Below are 25,173 nucleotides of genomic sequence, written 5' to 3'. Positions count from 1 at the left end.
AAACTTGGGTGAGAAAGACCATAAACACACAGGTTTAAAAAAAAACTGAATGGATGGGTAGCTGACTTCTACAGGGAAAAAGAAAATAGTGAATATCAAAATTTTACTCTGAGATGCTAATATAAAATATGAAATATTATGGGATATATTTCTGTGCCCTGTTATGGGAATGGGAAAGGACTGCATTCTGCTTTAATTCCATAATTGAAAGTCTGATTTCCAGAGGTGTTGAGCACCCACAATTTTCATGCAGGTAAAGTTTATAGGCATTTTCAGCATTTCTGAAATCTGTGCTGTTTTACCTGGTACAGACCAGGACTTTCTTCCTTCTGGAAACAGAGGGAATGATCTTGTTAGGATAGTCTGAGATGTCTGCCAAGGATTTCTCTTCAGATAATCCTGGGTGAGGAAGCCAGTGCTCCTTTCTAGGGTTTTGGTTTCAGATTCGGACTCTATGTTTCACTTTCTGGTGTATGTTTGCACCAGTTCCTGAAGAGGTGCTGCTGCTGGTGAACTGGAATGTAGTTTCTATTGTTGCCAAATGCTTGAAATAGTGTCAGTGTGTCAGGTAGTTAATACACAGTCAGCAGTGATTATCAAAATAGCATTAGAAATCTTTGGCTATTTCTATCAAAACTAGATGATCACCAAGAAAAATTTAGTTATTTTAGGAAATGAGCAAGTTACTAAGCCTGGCATTCAAGTAGCTGGTGCTACTCAAGATGCTGATTTTTAATTTTTTTTTTGTTATTTTAATGAGGTGAGAAAATAAAACTCCTAATAAAGTGTAGTGATTACAGAATTTGTGGCTCTTTTTCTAGGAGCAAGCTGATTAAGACAGGCTGAGGCAGTTTTGAAGCTGGTAAGTTGCCTTTTGCTTACCAAATGCTTGAGTTTTTCAGGCCATCTGTTGACACCTGACTTTTGGCATCATTCACTTGGAGGCAGTGGCACAGGCAGCAGAGTGAAATAACCACAGTGCCCTGCTGTTTGTTCACAGTAGATCAAGGTATGTGTGTCCCATCCAGGTTTCTGCTGTGTCCTGAAGGAGAGCATGCTGATGGTGCATGGAGTGTGGTACAGCTCTGCCATGGCCCATCTGTGTGTGCACCAGCCAGGTGAGACCTGCAAACACCCACAGATCCTGTCAGCTTTACAACCACAGAGATTTATTTTTTTCCCTTTGAAGGAATCAATCCCTAGGGTTAATTCCTGATTAGCTTAATGCTTTCTTTTTATCACCTTATGCATGAATGGAGAGTGAGTTTGACATGCTTCTACACCATCCCTTTTATCTTTAATGCTGTGTATGTGGAAAGTGCAGGAGTGGGTGTTTGCAGATGCTGACCTCTTGCCAGGTGAGGTGCTCACAGTGGTTTGGTGCAGGCTGCTGAGGAGTCACATTGCTGAGCCACTGGAGAGAGTGACACAGCAGCAATAGATGAAGCAGGGTTGTGTGCAGTCTGCACTAAGGGATTGTACAAATGGATGTTAGGAATAAACTGAAGAAGTGCCATCCTCTGTCTGTGGTCTGCAGAGAGTCATGCAGCTTCTCTGGGCCTCTGTGTCTCTTTTGATGGATAATGCACTTACCTCTCAGGCCTGGAAGGGTTTGAAAATGTGTAATAGCAATCATTGCTTTGGTACAGCTGTGCACTACCAGCTTTGCTGGATGCAGCTTTCTGCACATGCAGTCAGGTGTTCCAAGCAGAACATCTCACTGCACCGGGCCATCCAGAGCTCTCTGTCACAGGGATTGATGCCTTTGGTAGGAAGGAGATCTTTACTCCATGGGGCTGTTGGATCTAAATGGTGGAGAGGTGACACTTGTCTCATTCTCAAATAAAACAGAGAAAGGAATTAAACCAATTTGATTGCCTTTCCATCAAACAGGCAAGCATGTATAAACACCTTCAGAAACATTCTGAGGTAGAACAGAATGGAATTTGCTTGCATTTGTTTGCCCAGCTGTTGTCTTCCCTGAGGTGCAGCTCAGTCCAGCCAGGAGAAATGCTGGGCTCACAGCTCTGCTTTCCGGTGCCTCAGCCCTTGGAGGTGCCAGGCAAGGTGAACATCAGTGCTGTCAGCACAGTGCAGACTTCATGGATCTGGCACCTCTGACCATGCCTCCTCCAGGGCAAGAGTAAGGAATTCACTGGTGCAAGGCCACAGTTATGGCAGTAATGCTGAGGTGATCTGTGCTCCTCCTGCACTCACACTTAGAGGGCTCTGCCTTGTACAAGACTTGTGCTTTAGTGGAATATGGGATATAAAATGGAAAGATCTCTTCAGTTATAAATTCTAGAGTTTCTTCCTTTTCCCCCACATTGCTAAGGAAGCAGTTTTTGAGATTTATTGCTGTATTGATCATGTTTGACCTTGGAGTGATTCTTTGATATTCTGTTTGAGACAGTGGGACACTTTTTTTGCATTGCCCTTGGGAGAAATAGTTTTCTTTAGTTGTTTGATAAGTCTGTGAAATAAAAGTTAGAAAGCTCTTTTTTTAAATCAGTTTTTGGTTTGGTGTGTTGTTTTATTGGTGGGGGTTTTTTTGTTACAGTATAATGAAGGCCTAATTGTGATGAGTTAGATATGATTTTCAAAACTCCTCCCTCCCACCAAGCTATTTACTATAACAAATGCTATTTTGATTTGAAGTTGGTTTGTCTTTGACAAGAGAAATCATTCTGAAGTTAATTAAAATGTGTTTGGTGATTCCCCCCCACCAGAGACTACAGTGACAGAAAGACAAGCTTTGTATTTCCAAAAGAAAACACTGTCTTTAAGAGGAAAGGAATTGTCTCTGAATGCAGTGATCTATAATTTCTAGCCCTAGCTATTTTATTTTAAGCAGAAAGGAAGACAAACACAATTGCCTATTACTCTTTAAAAGCTTTTACTACTGCTCTGGGCACCTGGAAGATGCTGATTCTGACACCTTTACCTCAGCTATCTCAAGTGGGATCATATGACTAAAGGGGCTAAACCAAAGAAATGGTCCTAATATTTCTTTTATTTCTTTGCCAGGAAAATGCAACAGGTTATGTATAGGTTGGATTTGTTTTATTTAGAAAAACACATGGAGGGGATTTCCCATGGCTTGTGTTGCATGGGAGGTGCTGCTGCCCTCTGCTCCTGCAGCCCCATGAGTGGCTCACGGGCACCACCACACATAGCACAGAACCAGCTGAAGCCTGGCTTTGAGGACCAGCTCTTCCCAAAGGCCTCTGCCTTAATGGAAAGATTTAAAAAGGGCACTGCCAGGTGGTTTTTGTTGCAGAAATAAGGAGCACCATGGAGGGATCTGCTGCTCCATGGGGCTGGTTTGTGTGTGCTGGGTTCCGAGCCCTGCCCAAGGGACTGAGCTGGCAGCCCTCAATGGCATTAGCATGGAGCTGTGACTTGTTCTGGGGAGAAAAAGGGCATGCAGAGCCATTTGATCCTTCAGCTGAGCTAATTCCCACATTTCCCTCTTTGTCATTTGATGAACAAGTTTTATTTGTCTTTCTCTAGCATTCAGTTTCCTTTGCTTATCTGCAGTGCTGCAGCCTTGAATAACACCATGTCCTTCCTAGAGATGTTTAACTAGAGATTGTTTTCCCAGTTATTGATTTAATGATCAACAACTGGAGAAATATTTGATAGCTGGTTTGTTTGAAAGCAAATGTGTATTTGGGGGCTGAGAACGTTGCATTTGGCCCAACATACCTTGTTGTGCCTCCTGGTCCTTAGTGTCAAACCCCTGGGGTAGAGTGGTAGCAGAAGATGGGCACCATGATCAGGCTGGGCAAAGTGGGAAGGGGGAGCCACATTTCAGGAGAAAAATAGAATATATTTCCAGATCTAGATGGGGAGGGAAATTGAAGTTGAGCAAGAATTGGTAATTTTGATTCAGAGTTGAGAAGAAATTTTTAATCCCTTTTTTCCATCCAAATTCAATTTTCTGCTGTAATTACCAGGCACCTCTGCTCATCATCAATATGGAGTGATGTCTCCTTCAGCTCTGAAAATAATGTACTTTAGATGCTGTTGTGACTGCATGTAGGCACTAGTAACTGTGAATCCAGGATACTGAAAAAGTGGGTAATTGGAGTACTATAGATAACTGTGGTGCTATTTAAAACACAGATTGATAAAGAAGTCTGGAGATGTGAATTCTGCTCCTCTCTCTGCCTCATGATTCATCTTTGAGCCAGGGGAGATCCGTGCACATTTTTGTGATCCTGTGGTTTAGCTCCTCCAAAAGGACATCAAAGCCTCCTGACTTGTCCCCTTGCTTTTGGTACCCAGAGAAAAGACCTGTTGTCTTTCCCATAGAGTAGGATAAATATATTTCAGTAGTAGAACTCCTGAATTTCAGCCACTCTCTAGGCCAGTGGCAAGTTGCAGTCTGTGCAAAAGCAGGACAGTTTGTACTGCTTGGCCCCTCATCATTGATGGGACTCCATTTCTCTACTCAAAAATCTTGTTGAACGTTTCTAAATGTAGCTCCCTCTGGCAAAGAGAAGTCAATTTGCTCTCCAAAACTGAGAAATTGTCCACTACAATTACAGAGTGCTGCAACCATTAGGTGATTGTTGTTGCATCTGTTTCTGGGCATGACAAAGCTTCTCGGGATATCTGCAGACAGTGAGAAACAGCGTCTGAGCCAGGAGAGCACAGATGTCTGCCTGGGTGATTGAACAGGCCTGAAGCTACACTTCTATCCTGGTGCCACTCTTTGAGAAGCAAGAGCTGATTTACCCTCTTGGGGTGGAGCTAAGCCTGAAGCTCAGCTTGCTCAGGGGGCTTGGGTCTCTCCATGGCAGGACAGCGGCCACGGCATCCCCAGTCTGGCCCCACGGATCACACTTGGTTGGAATTGCATGTGGTAATCCCATTCCTCCTCAAAGAGTCAGCTAACATTAAAGTGAGTACAAGTGGAGGGCATTAACTGAGCTCAAGTGAAAAACATTAATTTTAGCATGCAACATGTCTCAGATTTCTGACTCTGTATGACTGTGGAGACCTTGTGTGCAAAAGTATCATTTCAAGTGTAGATATTTTCCTTGAAAGAGATAAAATGACTGCATTAACGTGTCACTTAGGGCCAGTTTTCTTTACACAAAATGTGACTGATTGAACAGCCTTTTCTCTGTTGTAAACATTTAGGATTGAACACAGCAGTCTCTGTGTATGCATGTGATATGCATTTGTGTATTTACATAGAGTCACACTGTCGTAGACATGCTAATGTATACATTCACACAACTCTGTACTTACATATTACCAATATGAGTTATATCTTAGGTGATAGCTGTGCCATGCATATAGTAGAGCTGACCTTGGGAAAGATACCAAGGGTAATAATAGACACAGTGGGTAGTGTTTGTGCACTTTCTGAGCATATTAGATGCACCAGGAGTGCATAAATATATAAACTTAGTGTCTCGTAAAAATTTCTTTCAAATGCAAAACATGCCAAGTGTTCATCTAAGTTGCTTTTTTTATGACCCTCAAAGAAGTTAGAGGTGAATCAAGTTGGATTTTTTTAGTTGATATTGTTTAATTTTGTATTATTGCAGAAACTGGAACACAAAGAAGTTTTGGTTGGCTTGTTGTTCCTGGTTTTCCCATTCATCCCAGCCAGCAACCTCTTCTTCAGGGTGGGATTTGTGGTGGCAGAGCGAGTCCTTTACATGCCGAGGTAACTATTGCAATTGAATTTTTTTTTTGCTAATGAGACCACCATCTCATTTTCTGAAAGCAGGCATGATTGCTTCTTCCCTTTTAAGTACTTCAAACATTATATTGCCAGTCAGTGTGTTCTCTGCCTGGGAGTTTTGGTGTTACAGCATGAGAGATTTTATAGTCAGCTGAGAGCAGATTGCTTGGCAGGAGCAAAGCTACTCAGAATCCTTGCTTTTCTTTTTAAACACAGGTTTTTTTTGTGTGTGTGTGCTTGACACAGCTCAATACAGAGATGAGGTGTTGTTTCTTGAGGGTTGTCCTCCAAGACTCTTGGTAGCATTATCAAATTAAATTCCTTAATGATTTTATCTTAAAGACAGCAGCTGGAACATTAGCCTGTCATGTTTTTATTGGGTTCTTGTTCAGCTTTCCCACTCCATTAGGTGGTCAGTAAATACAAGGGAGAATTCTGCTGTCTCAGAAGGCTCCTGGATTCAGTTGTGGTATATGCACAGGGGCTCCTGCCTGTAAGCTACTGATTGCAGACACATCTGAGCGTGGAGATTTGCACTTGGTGGACAGGAGGAGGAAAATCCAGCCACTTCTCCATCCCTCAGCCAGTGCTCTGAATTTCCCCTCAGCTTCCAGCCTCTAGCAATTGCCACTTCAGCTGTCTGGGTTCTTCTGGTTGTGTTTATGCAGGGACAGCTTTGAGGTGTCGCTTGTGACATCTCCACAGTGTCCACACCAGAGGCTGCAGTGACACTCAGAGGCCATCCATCCAAGATGCACCAAACCATTGCCCATTTGACAGAAACACAGGCTGGTTGAGGCTGGAAAGGACCTTGGGAGGTTATCTGGTCCCAATTCCCTGTGCAAGCAGAGCCAGTTGTCTGGGACCAGGTACAAACAGCTTTGAGTCCAAAGAGGGAGATTCCACAGCAGCTCTGGGAAACTTGTGCCAGTGTAGTTTATTCCATAAGTAAATGTTTTGTCTTGGATGCTACAAGTTAGAAATCCCAATTCTACCCTTGGTGCAGGGGAGCAGCCTCTGTTATATCACATGGGAACTGCCATTGCAGAGCTGGTGCCAAAACAGAAGTCCTCAGTTTCACCCTGGCTTACTTTGTGACAACTGAAACAGAAGTTTTATTCCACAAAACATTTAAATTTTATTCCTCATGAATTGTGCAGCCAAACATCCTAAGAAAACTGCTTACAGATAGTCTTTTGAAAAGCTGTATATATTCTGATTGTCATTGGTGTAAGCACTGTCCCAAAAAAGCTGCTCATTGGTGTAAACCTCAGGCTGTGGAGGAGCTATTGCAAGTGTTATAAGGCTCTTATGCAGTTGGGCTGTATCCCTGTGCCTCTGTACACAGACATGCTTTTTAGGTTGAATTCTGCTGACTTTGTTCACATCACTAGCCCTGCCTTTGTTAGCTGAGGGCACACCTGAAAGTGTAGTGAGTGAAAGTTGTCTCTCAGAGTTATTTTGCAAATGATACCCTCAACTAATGGATCCTGCATCATTTCAAATTAACTTGGAAATCAGATTGCTTTAAATTCATGTAACAGAAAATGAGGAAACACATGAAAGAGCAAAGCTATTAAGGAAACAGTCAGCTGAACACAGGGCTGTGTTGAGTGGTTGCATTTCTGAATCTCAAAAGAACAACTGCGGAAAATACTTCAGCTGTCAGCAGTTCCTCGTCCTCCCCCAGATGAGGCTGCTGATATAATGAGAGGAGGGGCAATGAAGAAGAAAAAAGGGTATGTTTGCACAGAGAAAATTAATCAGCGTTAACATGTGTGCATATAGTTTGTATAATGCTTTTCATCTCCCTGAGGGCTTTGCAAATATATGACCTACAAAGTAGGTGATTGATAGTTGCTACTTTTTCTTTTTTTTTCAATTAGAACAACCGAGGCAGAAGGATTAAGTCTGTGTCAGAGTCCCTGGATCTCATATTTGGCTTAGATCACTCCTGTCCTGCTTTGCAACATTTGGTTTTGCTCCCAGCCCAGGCTGGCAGGTAGCTGGCATGAAAAGGGAAGGCAGACCCTGGGAGTGCATGGCAAAGGTGGGGACTTCCTTGCCAAATGATCTGGACAGAGCTGAGCATCTCTGGCATCCTCCAGGTCCAAAATTGCAGGGATGGTGAGGGGGACTTCTGCTAACATTCATGACTATGGCAACACAAAAACAATGTGATTTTGTTTTGCTTTTTCCCTCAGGAGGATGGCAATTTAGTAAGGATGGCTAAGGAAGTGCTCGTGTTCTTTATTTAGAACAGCCTGTAGCAGTTTTCTCAAGTTACATCTTGAAAAGGGGTTTTCCTTTGCCCTTCAGTCTCTAAAACTCAGCAAGTCAGAGGTTGCCATGCAGTTTTATTTAGACAAAAGTCCTCAAAGAGATTCAGAGGATTTGGTGATCTATGTTTTTGGGCTTATTCTGGAAGGCACTTTGCTCTCTCTGTTTCAAGCAATAGCCTTTTATTAATATTTATGGATGTGGCACTTGCATTTTTACGGATGGGACAGTGGAGTATGTGTGTCACAGCCTGAAGTCCTGATTCAGTGGTGCTCAGTAGGTACCTGGGGAAAATGTCAAGCATTTTCTTTTCAATAAAAGTTAAGTAAGGACCCAAGGATTTATGTAAAAGATATTATAAATAGAAAGAAGAAATAAATAAGCCTTTTGCTCAGTGTCTAATTATGTGGCTGGGCCTTGCCTTCTGGGGATTGATGGGTATTTGGAACAATTCCTCTTCTGTCTGCAGCCCTGCCTCAGGGGAGAAGCATACAAACCACGTCAGAATGCTTGGATGTTTTCTTTAATTGTGTTCAGCTAAACAGAAATATTTGGAGAAAATATTTCTTGTGTTTATTTTTCATTTGAAGGTTACAAACGTACTCATTTAAATTAGGAATTACTCGTTTAAATTAGGTATTTTTAATAATAGTATTACTTTAGGTTGAAAAACTCAGTTGGAAAACAATTTATTGTCTTTTAACTTTTAATTTGGCTTGTTTGTTTTTTCTTGTGTGTAAGGTGGGAAAACTTGTTTTCAGGAGGTCAAAAGGTGTAGAATACCTAGGGAGTGATGAACAGGATACCACTCTCTAGACCAGTTTTCCAGCGTGGCATCACTTAAAAAGCTGAGTCAGTGAAAGACTTAAATTACAGTTTTTTTCCCTCTTCAAAATGTCAATACAAATGCTGCTCAGAACCCCACAGACAGTATAATTGTTTGGAACTGCAGAATGACTGAGGGCAGGCAGTTGTTCTGAGTCCTGAGCAATTTGATGTCAGGCAGCAGCAGCAGCTCTTCCCCTTTGTGGCCCTTTAGTGTGCAGGAACAGGAGCAGCAATGCAAACTCTTGGGCTGTCCAGGAGCTGCCTGCTCTACTGACATTCCCACAGAGCTGGGCTTGCCCTCACCTCATGGGACCAGACCTCTCCTACCAGAGCAATTTCTGTGTTTGCTCATCTTTCACTGCTCCCTGGTAGCTGTGGCTCCTGGCTGAGCTCTTGTGCCATAACTGGACAACTTTAGCTGGTTTCAGAGCCTCAAATGAACCAACAAATCACCCAAAACATCACTCTGTGGGTTATTTCCAATTTGCTGAAAGCAACAGGCAATCCAGTGGTACCTGCCCCATTTTTATGGCCACTTGTTCCTGGTGGATATTGCAGTGAATGGGTTGCAGGGTGCACAGTTACTCTTTCCCAGCACAGGCAATTACAGGTTGCTGTCAGGTTTTTTGGCCAGCTGCTCACTATATCAGGAGTTGATGTTGCAACCCTAATTGACAATACTGGGAGATGAGATCACTGCTGTATACAGGATGGCATTTGCTTCACCATCTATCTTAAAAATCTGCAAGAAAGCCATCACCCAGGAAAAAGCCCACTTGTATTTTTCAAGAAATTAACACATCATGGTAAAGTTTTCTTCATGCTGTAGCAAAGCAGAGACCATGTTTTTAATCGTTTGTGCTAATGCATTTTTTCCAGCTGGTGTAATCCCAAACATTAGTAACTTATATAATTGGAGGGGGGGAAAAAGGAACCTGGTATGTGGTGGAATCATCTGTGACTTTTATGAACCTGATAATTTCTGAGCAGAAGTGCCCAGTGCTTACAAGGCAACCACTTGGGGATGGCACTTACTGGTGCTTCTCTCCTGGGAGCATGTACTCCACACTATTTTAATTTTCTTAAAGACCAGTTGTGCAATGGGGTTTCAGTTTCCTGTGCCACTCCTTTCTTTATTGTCATTTGAAGCTACAAGTTCACCAGGAGCTGAATTTCTGTTTGTCTTTCCAAATTCTTTCAGTATTAGATCAGATCCTGTAAAGGATCATCTGATTTACAGAAGAAGCTTCTCTTTTTATTTGGAGTCAAACACTGACCCAGTGAAGCCAGCAGTGAAAGTCTCACTGGCTCAGTGGAGCCAGTTTATCTTCTCCCTGATCTCAATTCAATGACACAATTAAGCATTTTGGCAGTTTTCATGTTAAGCCCACAAATCATTTGGGATTTGTGTATGGAATCCAAATTACACCTGTTCCGTTTCCTTGAACAGACATGATTTCACTGCCTGCTCTGTTGCTGCCGTTCTTGCGGGGGCCACGGGGCAGCCCAAGTTCAAAAGAAGTGAGCTGGATTATATTCCCTGTAATTCAGGTGCAGACCTGAGGGCACTGGGAGTGAAATGGGAGACCATTATGTGTTGGCAGCAGGCCAGAGTGCAGCCCCAGCTGAGTTTCCTGTGAGGGATGCCTGTGTCCCCTGCAGGGTATTAATTTGAGCATCACTCTGCAAAAAGTGGCTGAAGGCAAGGGACTTCAGCTGGGGCAAGTGACCCAGTGCTGCTTCCCCATCTGTGGAACAGGGCTAATAACTCCTCTCTGCCCTTCAAAAGGGGGCAGAGAGAGCTCTCAGTAATAAAGGAGAAATAAAGGCTAAATGCTGTGAGCAGCTCTCTTGCAGATGCGTGTCTGAACTCCAGCTCCTGCCTTTGGAGGCTTGCCCCATCCCTATTAAACACTGCAAGGAGAAATCAAAGCAGCCAACCTCTGTTAATGCAGGCAAGAAATGCTGAGATGCCAGTGCCATATATTTTGGCAAAAGGCAGTCAAGATGTAGGAATAAAAAACTGAAATGATTCCGCAAAGCTGAAAAAGATGAGCTCATGGCATGTTTGGTCTAGGCTGCTGTATTGAGTTATTTTAACTAAATTTAAAGCATGCTTTTGAGAAATGTGTTGTGTTTTGGGCATGTACAGGAAAAAGCTATATTTTTGTGGAGTTATGGGCACTAATGGCTATAGTGCAAAGATTTCTGGTTTTGTTGTGATAGATTAAGCTAAAGGAAAACCTTCAAATGCATTTATTTTGCTCTTGAAAATAATAGAGATAGGTAAAGATATTGGTTTTTAAAATAATAGGTTAATGTCATCTTGTGGAAGTAATCTACTTGGCCATGTTGATTAAAAGTGGAATTCTTATTTACAAGGTAATACATTGGCCTTTAAATTGTGAAATTTAATAGATAATATTCTTATATTTTTGGAGGTTTTGGAGACTTGTGATGGAACTGCATGCGAAATTATTTCCTGTTATGGAATTCCAGAAGTTATGACAGTATTTAAATTAAATCTAGCATACAGACCCATCTCCACTGAATTATATAAGATGTAGGGAAATTTCTGTGGAATCCTCATAGAATTATATTGGATTTTTCATTTATAAAATGTTTTCTTTCTGTAATTCATATAGGAATTAGAAACCTGGAAGGTTTCTGTATTACCTGTAAATATTTCAGGTAGAAATCTGTTGGATGTGAAATCTTGGACTCCAGCACTCTAATGAAGGGGATTGTTTATCATGTGACTTTTTTGGAAGGAAGTGGAAATGCATCCAAATGTTGAATAGCTATTCAAGGGTTAGTGAAATCATTAATTTTTAGTCCATATTTTCTCTCTAATAAGGAGAAGTTCCTGCATTTTCTCTAATTACATCACATTCTGCCTGGAGGATCACATTGCTAGTATAGGTAAATCATTTTGATTACTTGGCTGATCATGTCTAAGTACCTTTAGTACAAGCCTACATAGATTTTAATTTAGAGCCAGTGACAAAGTCTTTGCACTAACTCATAAGGTACCTTTCCAAGTTAGATATATTCTTCCAGTGTTTATAGTTTGCTATATCTTTGTATTATGACCCGCAGACTTTATTCCAGGAAAAGCCTGCTTAATTCCAGTGAAAATTTGGTATTTTATTCAGCAGGCTCAATATAAGTTAAGTATGTTACTGGTTCTTGGTTGTCACACTGATACTTTGGAGCTGTAGAGATTTTTTTTTTCCAGTGGGATTTTTTGGCAACTATTATATCTTGATGGTCTTCCTGAAGTCTTTCAGAACCTCTAGTGACCAAGAAAATGTATACCAATTTCATGTCAGCCTTACTGATTGAGGGGCAGTTTGAACAATGCTTTTCCTATTGTTCCCAAAACTCAGTGCCAGTGAATGCTGCTGGCTTACTCTGTGGCACAGACACACCCTACATCCTCCTTGTCTTTGGACATTTAATCCAAAACATGATTGTTAAACGGATTTTTCCCTTCTAGTACTGTCTGATTGAGCAAGTTTTGGTACATTGATACTCATATCATCCTGTGAAAAATACCTTGTTGTAGTTAACCCAAGGTGTGCTGACTGTAGTGAAGCTTTAGACAAAAATATTAGAAACAAAAGACTTCTCCAACCCAAGATGAAGTTTACAGTCAAAAGGGGATGGACAACAAAAAGGATGGTTGGGGAGAGCAGCCCAGAGTGCCCCTTTGGAAAGGGGAGACCCATCTGAGAGTTGGGACATCCAGGTTTATCTGCCACACACCCCAGTACCTTTTTGGGATAAATGGTGCTGATCTGAACCCTGCTGGAGCACTTGGTGGTGGCAGTTTGATCTGGACCTGGCCTAGGCCATGCTTGCACTTTTGCTACATTTTCTAGCCTGTAACTTGCTGGGTTTAGGCTATCTTTGTACCAGCTGTGAGGCCAAGTCTCAATCCAGCAGCAAACTTGGAGTGCAAGGTAAATTCTCTGCATTTCTGGCAAACCTGGGCCAGTGCAGTGTGGTTATTCCAGACCAGCACATGGGCTCTCATGGCTGGTGAATTTTGAGGATTCAAAACCCTACATGTGCATCCACCTGCATCCCCAGGTCTGACATTGACCTGGCACAGTGCTTTGAATCCAGGTGATCCAGTTTGCAGGAAGTGCCACAGCTGCTGAGTTTCTGGATCTTTTGGGTGATTCAGAAAATGTTTGGTTTTTTTTTTTCTTTGATCTTGAAGGTCTTTTCCAACCTTAATGTTTCTATGATTTTATGACCCAAGTGCAACCTAGCATGCGCATACACGTACACTCTATTTCCAGATGGAAACATTCTTTTAAAAAGGCCAGAATTCATTCTGGCCCAAACAGCTCCAACCTTGAAAAACTTGACATTTTTCATAAAACAGCATCTTTGCTACTCTGCCAGCACAGCTCATGGCTGGAGCTGTGTGCCTGAGTGCTTTTTGGGGCAGAAAGAACCACCGTGGCTGTGCTGATTTTTGCCAGCACTCTGTTCCACACGTGGCTGCTGCAGTGAGGCAGGAGCAGCCCCCGGGGCATGCCAAGCGTGCTTTTTGCAATCAATTACTCTCCATTAGAGAAGTGTGAGCAGAGCCGATGAGTTTTACAGGGATGAACTGTCTTTTTTCCCCTGCAGCAACAGCCTTGCCTGCAAGCTGCATTTCAGCTGCATTTGCTCTTCCTTTCAGTGCCTCTGCTCTGCTCAGGCTGCAGAACTGGGGTAGCTGGGACTAGGAGTGTGAAAAATGCATGTATTTTATGATTGGCTTTTCCCAAATATTAAAATGAATGTTATATGTGTTGTGTTAGAAAGTAATGCTGTATTAATTCTCTTAAGTAGTGTGTTAAATATAGTTTTTGGTTATAAAAAATGTTAAAGTAGAAATGATGCTATGTAGGATACTTTTTTTGAAGAAAGGACCCACAGCAAGATAGCAGCCACAGGACACCTAAATCTTTCAGAGAAAATGAGTTTATTGCTCTCTTATCAGAAGAAATGAACTTCTTCCCGCCTCAAAGGCACGGTTAGGATTCAGAGGAAGAAGTTTAGGATGACCAGACAGAATCCTGTGTTTGAATGGAATTTATGCATCATGTATGAGATGTATGAATATGCAACAGGCTGTTGTTTTTAAGGGTTAATCCTTTGTTAATGTGTGTCCTTTTTTGGGCTCGGGATGGCCAGAAGAAGGTACCTGGACATCCATAAGTCTTTGTCTCTATTGTCTCATATTGTCCAATTCAATTTGTCCAAATTGTTATTACTCTAATTGTGTTACTATTTTTTAAACCATTTTATTACTATTAAACTTTTAAAAATTTTAAAAACAAGTGATTGGCATTTTTCACAAGGAGCATGTAAAGTGTGTTGTGCCAGGTAATGTATGTGTGGTGCCAAGGCTTAGAAACTTGTGGGGAGCTCTAAAAGTGAGAGAATCCGAGTGTTTGTGTTCAGCATTTGGAACTGGCAGCAGGCAGAGTGTTTCTGTGCTGGCTGCTCTCTGAAGGGCACCGTGCATTTAGTCAAGAGCACAAGGGTTAAACTTGCCTCAGAGCAGCTTGGAAGCGAGGGCTGATTTTTATGGAGGGTGAGGGAGTCATCTTAAATAAGTACTGGAAATCAAGAAGGAGTTTTGCAGCCCAGAAAGAGCCTCCTGGGTGAAATGTTGAAGCCAAGTGCATTTTCTGGTCTCAGTATACTTTTGATATAATCCCTTTTGTTGCATTAGCAGCCCCTGCACGTGGCAGTGTTTCTTCCATGCTTCCACAGGCTGCTTGTAGGCAACTCTTTCCCAAACTGATATGTATGCATGGATGCATCTGGATTCTTATCTAGGCTGAGCTATGAAATCTGGAGTAACTGCTTTGATGAAATCAGTGGATTTACTCCAAGTTTACATTTGTGTAGTTGAGATTAAATCAGTTTTTAAAAAACCCCAAGCAGCTAGCTCACAAGATTTGACATCCACAAAATTACCATTAAAAAGTGTGAGGAAAGCATCTTTTCTGCATAGTTTCTCCCACCTTTTTTAAACTCCTTTTTACTGCCCTACCTGGGTGAATTAGAAGAGGCTGGAACTGCAGCTGCTGGTGTCCAGGCTGGTTCTCTCAGAATTTCAGTTCTCAGCCTGCTCTGACCATGCACTGTGCAAAGCCACAGCTGGAAAATGCAGCAGAGAAAGCATGACCAGAACATGCCTTGCTCCTCAGGAGTTTTCCACAGCAGCAGCAGGTCTCCAAGCAATTTCTGGAGGAGGTAAAATGGTTTCTGCTGCAGGCAGATTGCTATAGCTGAGCATCCTGATAATCCAGGGCTGTGGCACATGTGGCTTTGATGAAATGCCATCACCACAAGAGCCAAATGCAGTGAAACCATTCCTGACTTTTACTGAAAAGGGAGAAACCTGATCCACAGAGAGCAGAGCTGTGTGCAAGCATGCTCAGGAACAGCCTTGCCTTGGGAAAGGAGCTGTAATGGCCAAAGGAGAGGTTGTATTTGCAATCTAATTAGCCAAGATGTGTTTGTAAATATTAAATATGTGCTGTTTTGGCTCTAGCTTTAATGGGGCAATGCATATAGAGCACCATGGGAAATAAGGTCTATATGCCACTGCATTCCCATCTGCTTGTGCCTCCTTTCACTTTGCTTCCTCACAGGTGGAACAATATTCACAAAGCACAGAAATGATGGACAAAAATGTGTCATTACCCAGCTCCCTGTGTGCAGCCTGGCAGTGGCACAGAGGGTTTCCCTGCTGGGCTGCCTGGCCCTCAGCCCTTGCTGTGATTTAGGGCATGCCCAAAGTGCCGCTTCAATACTGCAGGGGTCTGAAACAGTGAGGAACCATGAAACCATTGGCCTGTTTGTCCATTTGCCCAGCTTTTCTGCTGCTTCATGGAATTCCTGAAGTTACAGGTTCTCTTGTAATGCATGCTCATTGTGAGCCCACGTGAACTTGGTGGGCTGTATCTCAGGACCCCAGGGACCAAGGTAGCATAGACTTCTCACTGCTGGAGCAGGCTGTTGCTTATCCTACAAAAGCCAAAAGAAAAAAAAAAAAGAGGAATAAAGCCCAGCAGTTTTACAATAATCTAGTGGAACATGGATTTAGGAAAGTGGTTTGGGGATTTTGCTTGTTTCCTATTGTTTTGGTTTTGCTACACAGTATTTCAGAAAAGTGCTTGTGTGGCAAGGCTGAGAGAAAAGCTCTTCAGGAGAAATGTTTCCCTCCCTAGGAAATGCTAGAGTTAACTAAGAAACCAAACAAACCCAAAACCCTGCAGCCTAAATACGTGTGCAGTTAGCTACAGAGATGTGTGGAATGTAGTACTTAAGGATAAGTTTTTCAAGCAGCAAACAAGTCTTGGATGAAAGGTCCTTTTGAGAAATTTCCTTTTTATTTTTTTCCTGTGTGTGAGTAAAACCCGATTTGATATGGAGTCAAGTCCCCCATCACTCAGAGAAGAAAAGCAAATCTGTTGGAAATGTTCTCTGTGTTTGTAGGCAGTGGCAGGGTCACAGCAGAATTAACCACAGAGGAGGCATTACCTGGCAGGTTCCCTTCATCATTGGAGTGCAGCCTCACCTGCGCGGGCCCTTTGCACCAGGGTACAACTGCTGGGGCTGCTGCTGGCTGCATGAAAGCCAGAGCAGCTTCAAAGGGCTCCTCTGAAGCCTGGTGAGGTCGGGATCAAGGGAAGAGGGATGAACCTGGGGTGGGAGGGGCTCTCCAGGTGCAGTGACTGTCAGGGCAGGTTGCTGCTGCAGCAGCTCCATCTTTGCAGGTTTGGTGCTTCACTGGTTCAAAATGGTCACTGTGATAAAGGTAATTTCTGTGCTGGGACTGTTGGGTCTAGGGTGAAACAAGTGAAGTGAGGTATGACAGATTATGTGGTTTTGGAACTAGGAACCAATAGTAATATAATTATGGTTTTTGGACAAGTGCTTTAATGCATTGGTGTGGACACTCTGTTTTGTTTAGAGCAGATCATGAGGTCTGGAGGATGTGTAATGTGATGCTGACTGTGCCTCAGACTGGGTACTGCTGCTAAGGCAGAAATTCCCAACAGCTGGGACAGGATTTATACCAAGACATTGACTTTTGCATTTTTGTTTCTGTAGGAAGGGTCTGTTCTTGAATACGTGAAGGTATAGGGAAATTACTTTGAAAATGGCCTTGTGCTAAAGCAATTAAATAATATTTATTTCAAATACTTAATTCCAAGGGAGGGATAAAATTGAGGAAAGGAAAAATAGCAGAGTGAAAACCGTCTGCAGACTTTTGAGGCATTTCTTGTTGGAAAGGGAGGGATTATTACTGATGTTAGCTTTTCAGAGGTTTTAAAGTAGGGTTCAATAACTATAAAGGCTAGATTGTTTGGCATCAATATTTCTACGGTTCTAAATGTTGGTTGCAGTTAATGTAGGTGCAATAAATACATATGTGCACAAGAGTTAATGAAAATCAGCATAAGCACAACAAGAAATGTGTTACAGCAAAATGCAAGCATAATTGACATAAATATATAGGTAACCACTTCGGAAGAATGGGAGAGCTCAAAAGCAGCAGTGAAGGAGTTCTGAATGATCAGCAGATCTGATGTTGTCTCTGGATTTGCCTCATATGTCTGTAGTTCTCTCAGTGTTCTGTAGGGCACCTGTACTGTTCCAGAGACAATGCAGTGATGCAAATCCTGTGCAACAAAGGCAGGTTTTTTCCTGAGTGAGAGGAAGAATTCTTGTCCTTCTCCATCCTTGTGAAGCCTAAGCAATAGCAATGTTCAGCTCTCCAGGAGGGCAGAGAAACCATGCCAAGAAGCACACAGAGAGCTCCTTAAATATGGAGCATTTTCCTTTTTCTGATTTCCACATTGACTTTCACCATATTGCACGCTTGCCTGCAAGGTCACCTCTGACAGGGGAATTTTGTTCCTAGTTTTTCTTACTTTGGAGGTTGCTTCAACATCTCTGTACAGACCAGGAAAGCCTGTAAAGGTCTGGCCAGAGTGTGGGAAGGTGCAGTGATCTGTCAGTGATCTGCCTGCCTTTAAATGTGGATTCAGCTGGGGTTCAAGGTGTGCCAGTGTTTGGGAAGGGCTATGCTTTTGTCCCTGTTTATTGATCATCCCCAAGTGTTATTCAAGAGCCTTCTGCTCCCTTATTTCATCAGGGAGAGCTGCCTGGACTAAGATAGGTTTTAAGTCTAACACTAAATCAGCTGCTGAGTAACGTGAAGAGTTCTAGATAAGCTAATGAAATTTGTTGAGCAAAAGAAATTTAAATTCCTTGTAAAAAATTACAAGCAGAATTAGTGATACAAAGCACAGCAACCAAAAGCACTGAATTTCCAGCTCAGAGGGACATCATTGGAGGAATTAACATAGCCCTTGAATTAGGGTAAATAATTACTGAATTGATGTAAATTTATTCAGGAGTAAGACTTCAGTCCAAATTTGGCTTGTGAAAATGCCACAGTAGTTATTCATGGAGAGCCCTGGACGTGCTGGGGGCTGGAGATGGCTGTGTGTCAGTTCATGGCAGGGCAGCAAGGAGGATCTGCCAGCCCATCTCAGCTCTTCTGGACTGGCCTTGATGTAGAAGTGCAGGACCCAGAGAGGCACTTGTCCCTTTTGGTGGTCTGTGTCACCTGTTCCTGCAGCAGCATTGACTGCAGCTCTCCTGCCTCAGCTGCACAATTTGTAAACTGGAATTAATAGCAGCCACCACTGGGATTGTTTGGAGACTTCCCCCTGTTAAAATGCCTGTCATTTCCACACTGCTCCAGTAGTGCTCAGTATTACTGTTATTACATGGTGCTTTCCTAGCTTGCTGTTCAGAAAAGCAGCTGCCTTCTGTGGCTGGTGTAAGCTACCATTATGCTGGGTTATATTATGTATGTGACTGTACTTTTGGCATCCGGGTCTATCATTTAGATTAATTTGGAAATTGTGTAGTGACTTGAGGAAAACTGCTGTTGAATTGAAGTTTGTTAGCCCAGAAAATATCATTAGTCCAAAAATCCCCTGTAATTGTATAATAAATGCAATAGTGGATGGTCTTGCATATAAACCAGACACTTGAAATATAACTTTAGGTACATTTTGCCTTTCCTTTTTTTTTTCCCCCACAGTATGGGGTACTGCATCCTTTTTGTCCACGGTCTAAAAAAGCTGTCTACGTGGCTAAATAAATGGAGAATTACTGTTCCAACCCTCTTTGCTTTGCTGCTGCTGCTCTTCTCTTGGAAGACCGTGAAACAGAATGAGATCTGGCTGTCACGAGAATCCCTTTTCAGGTAGGAGTGACCACAGGAGAATCCTTGCATTTTTGTATTGTTTAAAGTAGGTTTGTTGCATGGAATAGTTTTCTTTAGAAAAAGTTGTGCTATTGATGTGTTGATCTAATTAACATTTTTATTACCATAAAATAGCACTTTCTGTTGTGTGACAACTGTGCAAAATCTGGTGTCAGCAGTTTACGTGCTGATGGACAAACTTTGGTTCTGACAATCACATTTTTAAGACATGCTGGTTTTAAATAACTTTGATTCTGTAGGTTTAATGATAGCATTATGCTTTTGTTTCTAAAGACATAGCAAAGGTTTTTTGCAGCACTCCAGAATGCCATAGTAACGCTACTGAATATATTGAAATTTCTTTAGCAATGTTCTAATGACAAAAATAAAATGCCACAAAGTGCCAAACTTAATGTACCATATTTCATTTTATTTGATTACTCTTTGCCAAACAGCTCTGTTAACAGCCTCATTTATGTATTTTCTTGAATTGAAACAGACTGTTTCATTTTGTGTTTTGCTAGAAAATGTATTGCATTTGCCTCCAGCTGCTTTCAGCAGTTGTCTAATTGTGAAGTAATTGCAGAAGCGCAGGTGATCTGCACACAGGTTGAGCTTTATTTCCTAACTGATTGGCCAGAGCAAAGTTTAATTTATGCAGCACTGAAAGTATGAAATTGTTTTTTATGTGTACCCTTTGGTCTTCAGCAAACACTGCTGAAGTGGTTGGAGCTCTTTCCATGGGACTTTCCATGTTTTTTAAAAAATCTGGAATTGGGTTTTCTCCCCTCTGAGTGATTCATGGAATATTCTGAGTTGGAAGGGACCCACAAGGAGCATTGAGTCCAGCTCTTAAGTGAATGGTCCACAGAAGTATGGGATCAAACCCACAACCTGGGCACTGTTAACAGCACACTGACCCACTGAGCCAATCTCAGCTCCCTGCTGGCTCCCTCAATCCCTGTTTGCTGTTCTAGCAGTGGTGACTGGCCTGGACTCACACAGCAATCCAAACCTGGCCACTTGGAGAGGAAATCAGGAGGGTTTCCAGGTTGGATCACTCTCTTACTGAAGGGGAGGTGGGAATCTGACAATTCCATTTGCAGACTTGCAGGCATCCTATGGTGTGTTGTGCACAGCTGTGGTCACCCAGGTTTAAGAATGACGATGTTAAACTGTAGCAGGTGACAGGAGGGCATTTCCTGCTAGTAAGGAGCATTCTAGGGACAGTATGGCGTGCTATGGGGTCTGTAGCAGAAGAGAGGGATAAGGTTATGTCTGCTTAATTGGGTACAAATGGAATTTTGTCCTTCCAGCCTCCATTCAAAGCAGGGTGACTGTTTACTTCCAGTTCTGGGATGGTGCCACTGCTGCAGTGCAGCTCTGAGCTGGAGCTGACACACCTTTACCTGCCTTAGCTTCAGCTGTTTCCCTCTGCAGCTCAGGAGTTTGGGGACAGTACCAGCAGAGAGGTCTGCCCCAGGCTTTTGAGGGGATGGCAGAACTCTTAAATTCCTGCTGGGTCACCTCGTATTGTGGTCTGCCCCTGAGAGCAATCAGCAGCAGCTGCTGAAGAAAGCACTGTAAGAACAGGGCCAGCAACAATAATGCTGCTCTCCAGTTCTTTCCCAGCTTGCAGTAATCTGCAGTTTAAAGACTTCCTGTGTCAGGAGTTACTTGCTATTTTTGCTCTTAACAGCCACTGATGGACTTTTCTTCCATAATGTCTCTGACTGCTTTTTCAAATCTATTTATAGTTTTGGCTTCTGCAGCATCCTGTGCGCTGGGCTCTGTCGTTAAATTACAGAGTGTGCACACTAAGATTTCCCTGTGTGCTGTGAGCCTTCTGCCTGATTATCTAGTTGGTGTCCCCTAGTTCTGGTGTGCTGAATGAGTTGTGAGTAGCCATCAGCTTGTCACTTAGATAAAGGCACTTCCATGCCTTGAAGCCACATGCCCTCACCTGAGGCTGTCTGCTTTTCATGCCAAAGTCAGCTGGTCTTGTACTCCCCTCACATGGAAGCTGTTCTGCATTTCTGATTGCTCCTGTCAGTCTTCTCTGGATACTTTCATACTCTAATCCATCCTTTTGAGAAAGGGGCCAGAACCACCTTTGCACATAGGGCTGCTTTCTGGGTTTTGTGCTCTTCTTCTACTAGTTCATAATTTTCTGCTTGCCTTTTATGACCTCTCCTAAGCAGTGATTGATAATTTCACAGCACTCTCAATGCAAATTCCATGATACCTGCTGTGACTGGAAACACCAGGTTTTTAGCCATCAATCTGTGTGCAGATTTAGAGTGTGTGTGTACACACTCTCTGATGCTTGTGTCTGTACCAACGCTGCATTTCTTGTGCCATCTTTTTCCCTAGTCTTCAATACAGTGAGTTCCTTCTGCAACAAGGTGTAGTTAATTCTTGCAGTGTGATTCACATTGGTGTCATCAGCAAACGTGTCCCCTCTTTTCAAGCTCCTTTGTGAGCCCCTGAAGTAGCTCAGGTGCCATCGCATGTCTCTTGGAAACCCTGCTTGTACTCTTTTCTAGCTGTAAAAACTGTTCACACAGTCATGCTCTTTGCTTGCTGTCTTTCAGCTTAGTATTAATTCATAAGAAGATCTTCCCCTCTTACTCCATGATGCCTTGAAGAAATTGGAATTCTTCAGTGAGGGATTTTATATTAAAAACTCCCTTTGGGGCATTTAAGTGCTCGACATTGGTGTATGTGATTTTGATTGACTGGGCTATATTTGGAATATATATAAATATATAAAGGCTTTCCATAGTTTCAATAACATGTATGTACCTGTTGAGTCTATAAAACACCAACAGAGCTTCCCAAATAACTTCTTCCTCCAGTTGCAAGGCTAATTATTTGTTGGACTGTAGTTATCCAGAAATGTGCTAGAATTACAATTTATTATGGTTTTCCCCAAATTACCTGAAGTGAAAATCACACTTTCTGGTCTGCCTCCCCCTCAGGATCCCTTCCCTGGAGCCAAATGAAGTCATGTTCATCAACTTCCATTCCCCCAGTGCCAGTCTCATTTAAATTATAGGCTACCTACCGCAGCTAATAGCTGCCTGTGTGATTTCCTCTGGATGCATTCTGCCAGGCCCAATGGGTTCATAACTGTTCTGGGTGTTGATTTACTTTAAAGCCTCTTTTACTGCCACTCCAGTCAGAGACAGTGCTTGGGTGTTGCCCTGTGAGGAAGGGCTCCTGTGTGGCAGCTCCTTAGATTTCCCTGTAGCAGCACTGGTGCAGAGAATCCACTTAGCTCATCTGCTGTGGTCTTTTCTTCTTTAAGCACTACTTTTAGACCTCCATCATCTACTTGCCTTAGGGGATCTTTGGCAGGTTTCCTCTATCTGATGTATTCCATTATTAGCTTTGATAGCTTTAGCAAGTTTTTCTTTAAATCTCTTTTGGTCTGCCTAATTATGGTTTATGTTTAACTGGCTGACGTTTATTCTCTTTTCCTCTTTCCTTCTGTAGCTGTTCCTTTTTAAAGAATGGTTTTCATTGCTCATAGCTGTCTTCACTGTGCTGTTTACCCTTATTGGCCTTTTTGTTGTCCTTTTAAGATCTTCTTTGATAGGTGTTACACATCTCTCACAAGTCTGTAATCTGGTAGGACCCTCCTTGTTGATGGGAAGGAAATGCAAGAGAAGAATAGTATAGCAAGAAGATAATGTCATTCCAGGAGTGAGAGATCTCCCCTGTGGGGAGAAGGAGGAGGCTGATGAGGAGAGGAGAGAAAAGTAGATGGAGGTATGCAAAACAACAATAAATTTTAATGGACAGAGCAGGAGGAGGATACAGAGCAAATCTATACATGTGGGAAAGGAGACATAATCAACCTACTTGGTATTCTCTGTGTGTGTTGAATTTTTTTTTAAGAAGTGTGTGCTGGGAGAATCTTTACTTACAATCCTAGTTCCTCATTCTTCTTTCTGCAGTTGCTGCTTTAATTAATTACTACTTCTTCTCTCCTCTCCTCTCAGTTTTTTTTTTTCCTTTCACCTCCAATTTTTGTGCCTCTGTTTGCTTGTTTCTGCAGGATTGATCTGTCTTGATTCCCTTGGTTTTTACAGGCCTGTTCTGTTAAATATGCTTTTTCTATGCTGGACCAGGAGATGTTTGTATACTCTGTGTGTTCCTAGCTTTGTGCTTGTACCCCATTCCATCCCTTTCTTAAAACTGACAGCATTTTGACATTGTGTGACACTGTTGCCATCTCTAGGCCACTGTGGCCACTCAATCTTCAGCCCAGGGACCGAGTTTTGTGGGAGGAGAAATCGTGCTGGATGCTGGCTGAAAGCAGCAGTGTGGGGGAGGCTGCTGCTGTCTGAGGAAACGATGCATCTCCACATACATGCACAAGCACGTGTGCAAGGGCTAAATGAAAATAAACGACAAGTATCAGAAGTGGCCAAATACATAGAGAGATATTTGAGGCATGTTATTCCAAGACATCTCTAGAATCCCCAAGCAGTTTGTCTCACTGTGTAGGCAAGTGATCAGGGACAACTCACTTGTTAATTATTTAAGGAACTGCCCTCTAGAGTGAGTGCACAGGCCAGAAGGTCACACTCAAGCTGTGGTCAGTGTTAATGTCCAAAGCCAGGGAGAGGGAGGGCAGAGCTGTGGGCTGTATCTGCATCCTCTGTGCTGACCTTTCCAGGCTTGTCGAGCTGCCGCGTTTCCTGTTGCTCCTGGAAAGCGTCCGCACGGGCTGCCCGCGTCTGTGACAGTGCCTGGAAACCCAGCTGTAACCAGCAAAGGAACTGTACAAAAATGATGCTTTCTCAGTCAGCAGCTCCCCCTCCCAAGCCAGGTCTGCTGACTTCAGGAATCTGCAAAAACTGCTCAGCCCCAAAGTGGCATTTACTGCTGTATTATTAATTCTGAAAGCTGGCTGGGCTGAAAAGAGCGATTCCTGTTGCATTTTAGACATCTTCTACAGGACAGTTTAATATGGCCCAACACAGATATCTGTGGAATCAGTACAAGGGTAGGAGGCCAAGGAAGGTGGTTGTTTGTTTAATCCAGAGAATGATTTGTTGTAGAGAATCTTTGTGGATGGTAATGATTCCCAAAGCAGAGGAGACACCAGAGGTTTCCCAGGGTTCCTGCTGAGGCAGGAGTGGTCTCATGTTCTTCTAAAGTGAGCACTTTTCATATGGATGTCACAGAAAATCAATGAAGCCTCAGCCCTGCACCCAGTCACCTTGTAGAGCAGAACACACACTCAGGAAAACAAGAGAGGCGATCACAGCTGAAGTGGAACTTGGATGATGCCGGTATTTGAGGTTGGAAAATACCAGTGGCATTTAATTTCCCTGATTTATGGTTAATAGGGTTTTTGTTTTTCCCTGGAGAGGAAGTGTTACGTAAAAAGGTTTGCCTATTGTTTATGTTCCATTTCTGTTGCTTACTGCTGTCGTAGAAATCAGAAGAGAAGGAAATCCTCTGGAGAAGTGACGTCCAGTGTCAGTGGGCTCGTTTCTGGCTGGAGCCAGATTGGTGCTGTAGGTTTTCAGGAGGGCATGTGTATGACAGGCTGGGGAACAGGGAAACAGGAGAGTTTGGAAAAGCACATTGGAAAATTATATTGAAATTGTGAGAGACTGGGAGCTTGTGGGAAGCAGAAATGGAAAAACATTTTGTTCTGCTTTGTTATTTATACTCCACCCTTTCCTTCTTGGCTTTCACTGTGGACATCATTGTTTCCTCTGTCAATGAGCAAACAGCATTCTCGACTGGTCAGGAACCAGTTGGCAGGAATGTTAACTCCTCAACTCTCCTGAAAATTCCCCTCTGCATCCAGAGCTGTGTTTGCTGCCTCCTCCAGCACAGAGGCTCCAAGCAGTTTCATTCATTGCTACATGCATTTGCAAAATGAAACATTCCCCCTCCTTGCCCATGTGAGGAGAATAAATAGGTCAGTGTGATGCAGAAAAGAGCATCTTAAGAACCCAAACCCGTTTCTGCCTTTCCTCTGTCACCCCTGCCACCAGCAGAAGCACACAGATGCAAGCAGCTTTATTAG

The 25,173-nt window shown here is 42.8% G+C and overlaps 1 protein-coding gene across 1 annotated transcript in view; it reads left to right on the top strand.

Annotated features, from left to right (window-relative positions):
- The window catches only part of TMTC1 (transmembrane O-mannosyltransferase targeting cadherins 1), a 139,001-nt gene that overhangs the window by 73,459 nt on the left and 40,369 nt on the right, over positions 1-25,173 (top strand). The window contains exons 9-10 of the mRNA XM_054281921.1: positions 5,565-5,686; positions 18,954-19,118. Coding sequence (XP_054137896.1) covers positions 5,565-5,686; positions 18,954-19,118 — 287 coding nt within the window. The remainder of the gene's footprint in view (positions 1-5,564; positions 5,687-18,953; positions 19,119-25,173) is intronic.

Source organism: Melozone crissalis, unplaced genomic scaffold (genome assembly GCF_028551555.1).
Source record: "Melozone crissalis strain CALT ecotype California unplaced genomic scaffold, PUWL_Pcris_2 ptg000033l_1, whole genome shotgun sequence".
Lineage (NCBI taxonomy): Eukaryota > Metazoa > Chordata > Aves > Passeriformes > Passerellidae > Melozone > Melozone crissalis.
This window is presented reverse-complemented; position numbering and strand designations above follow the sequence as displayed.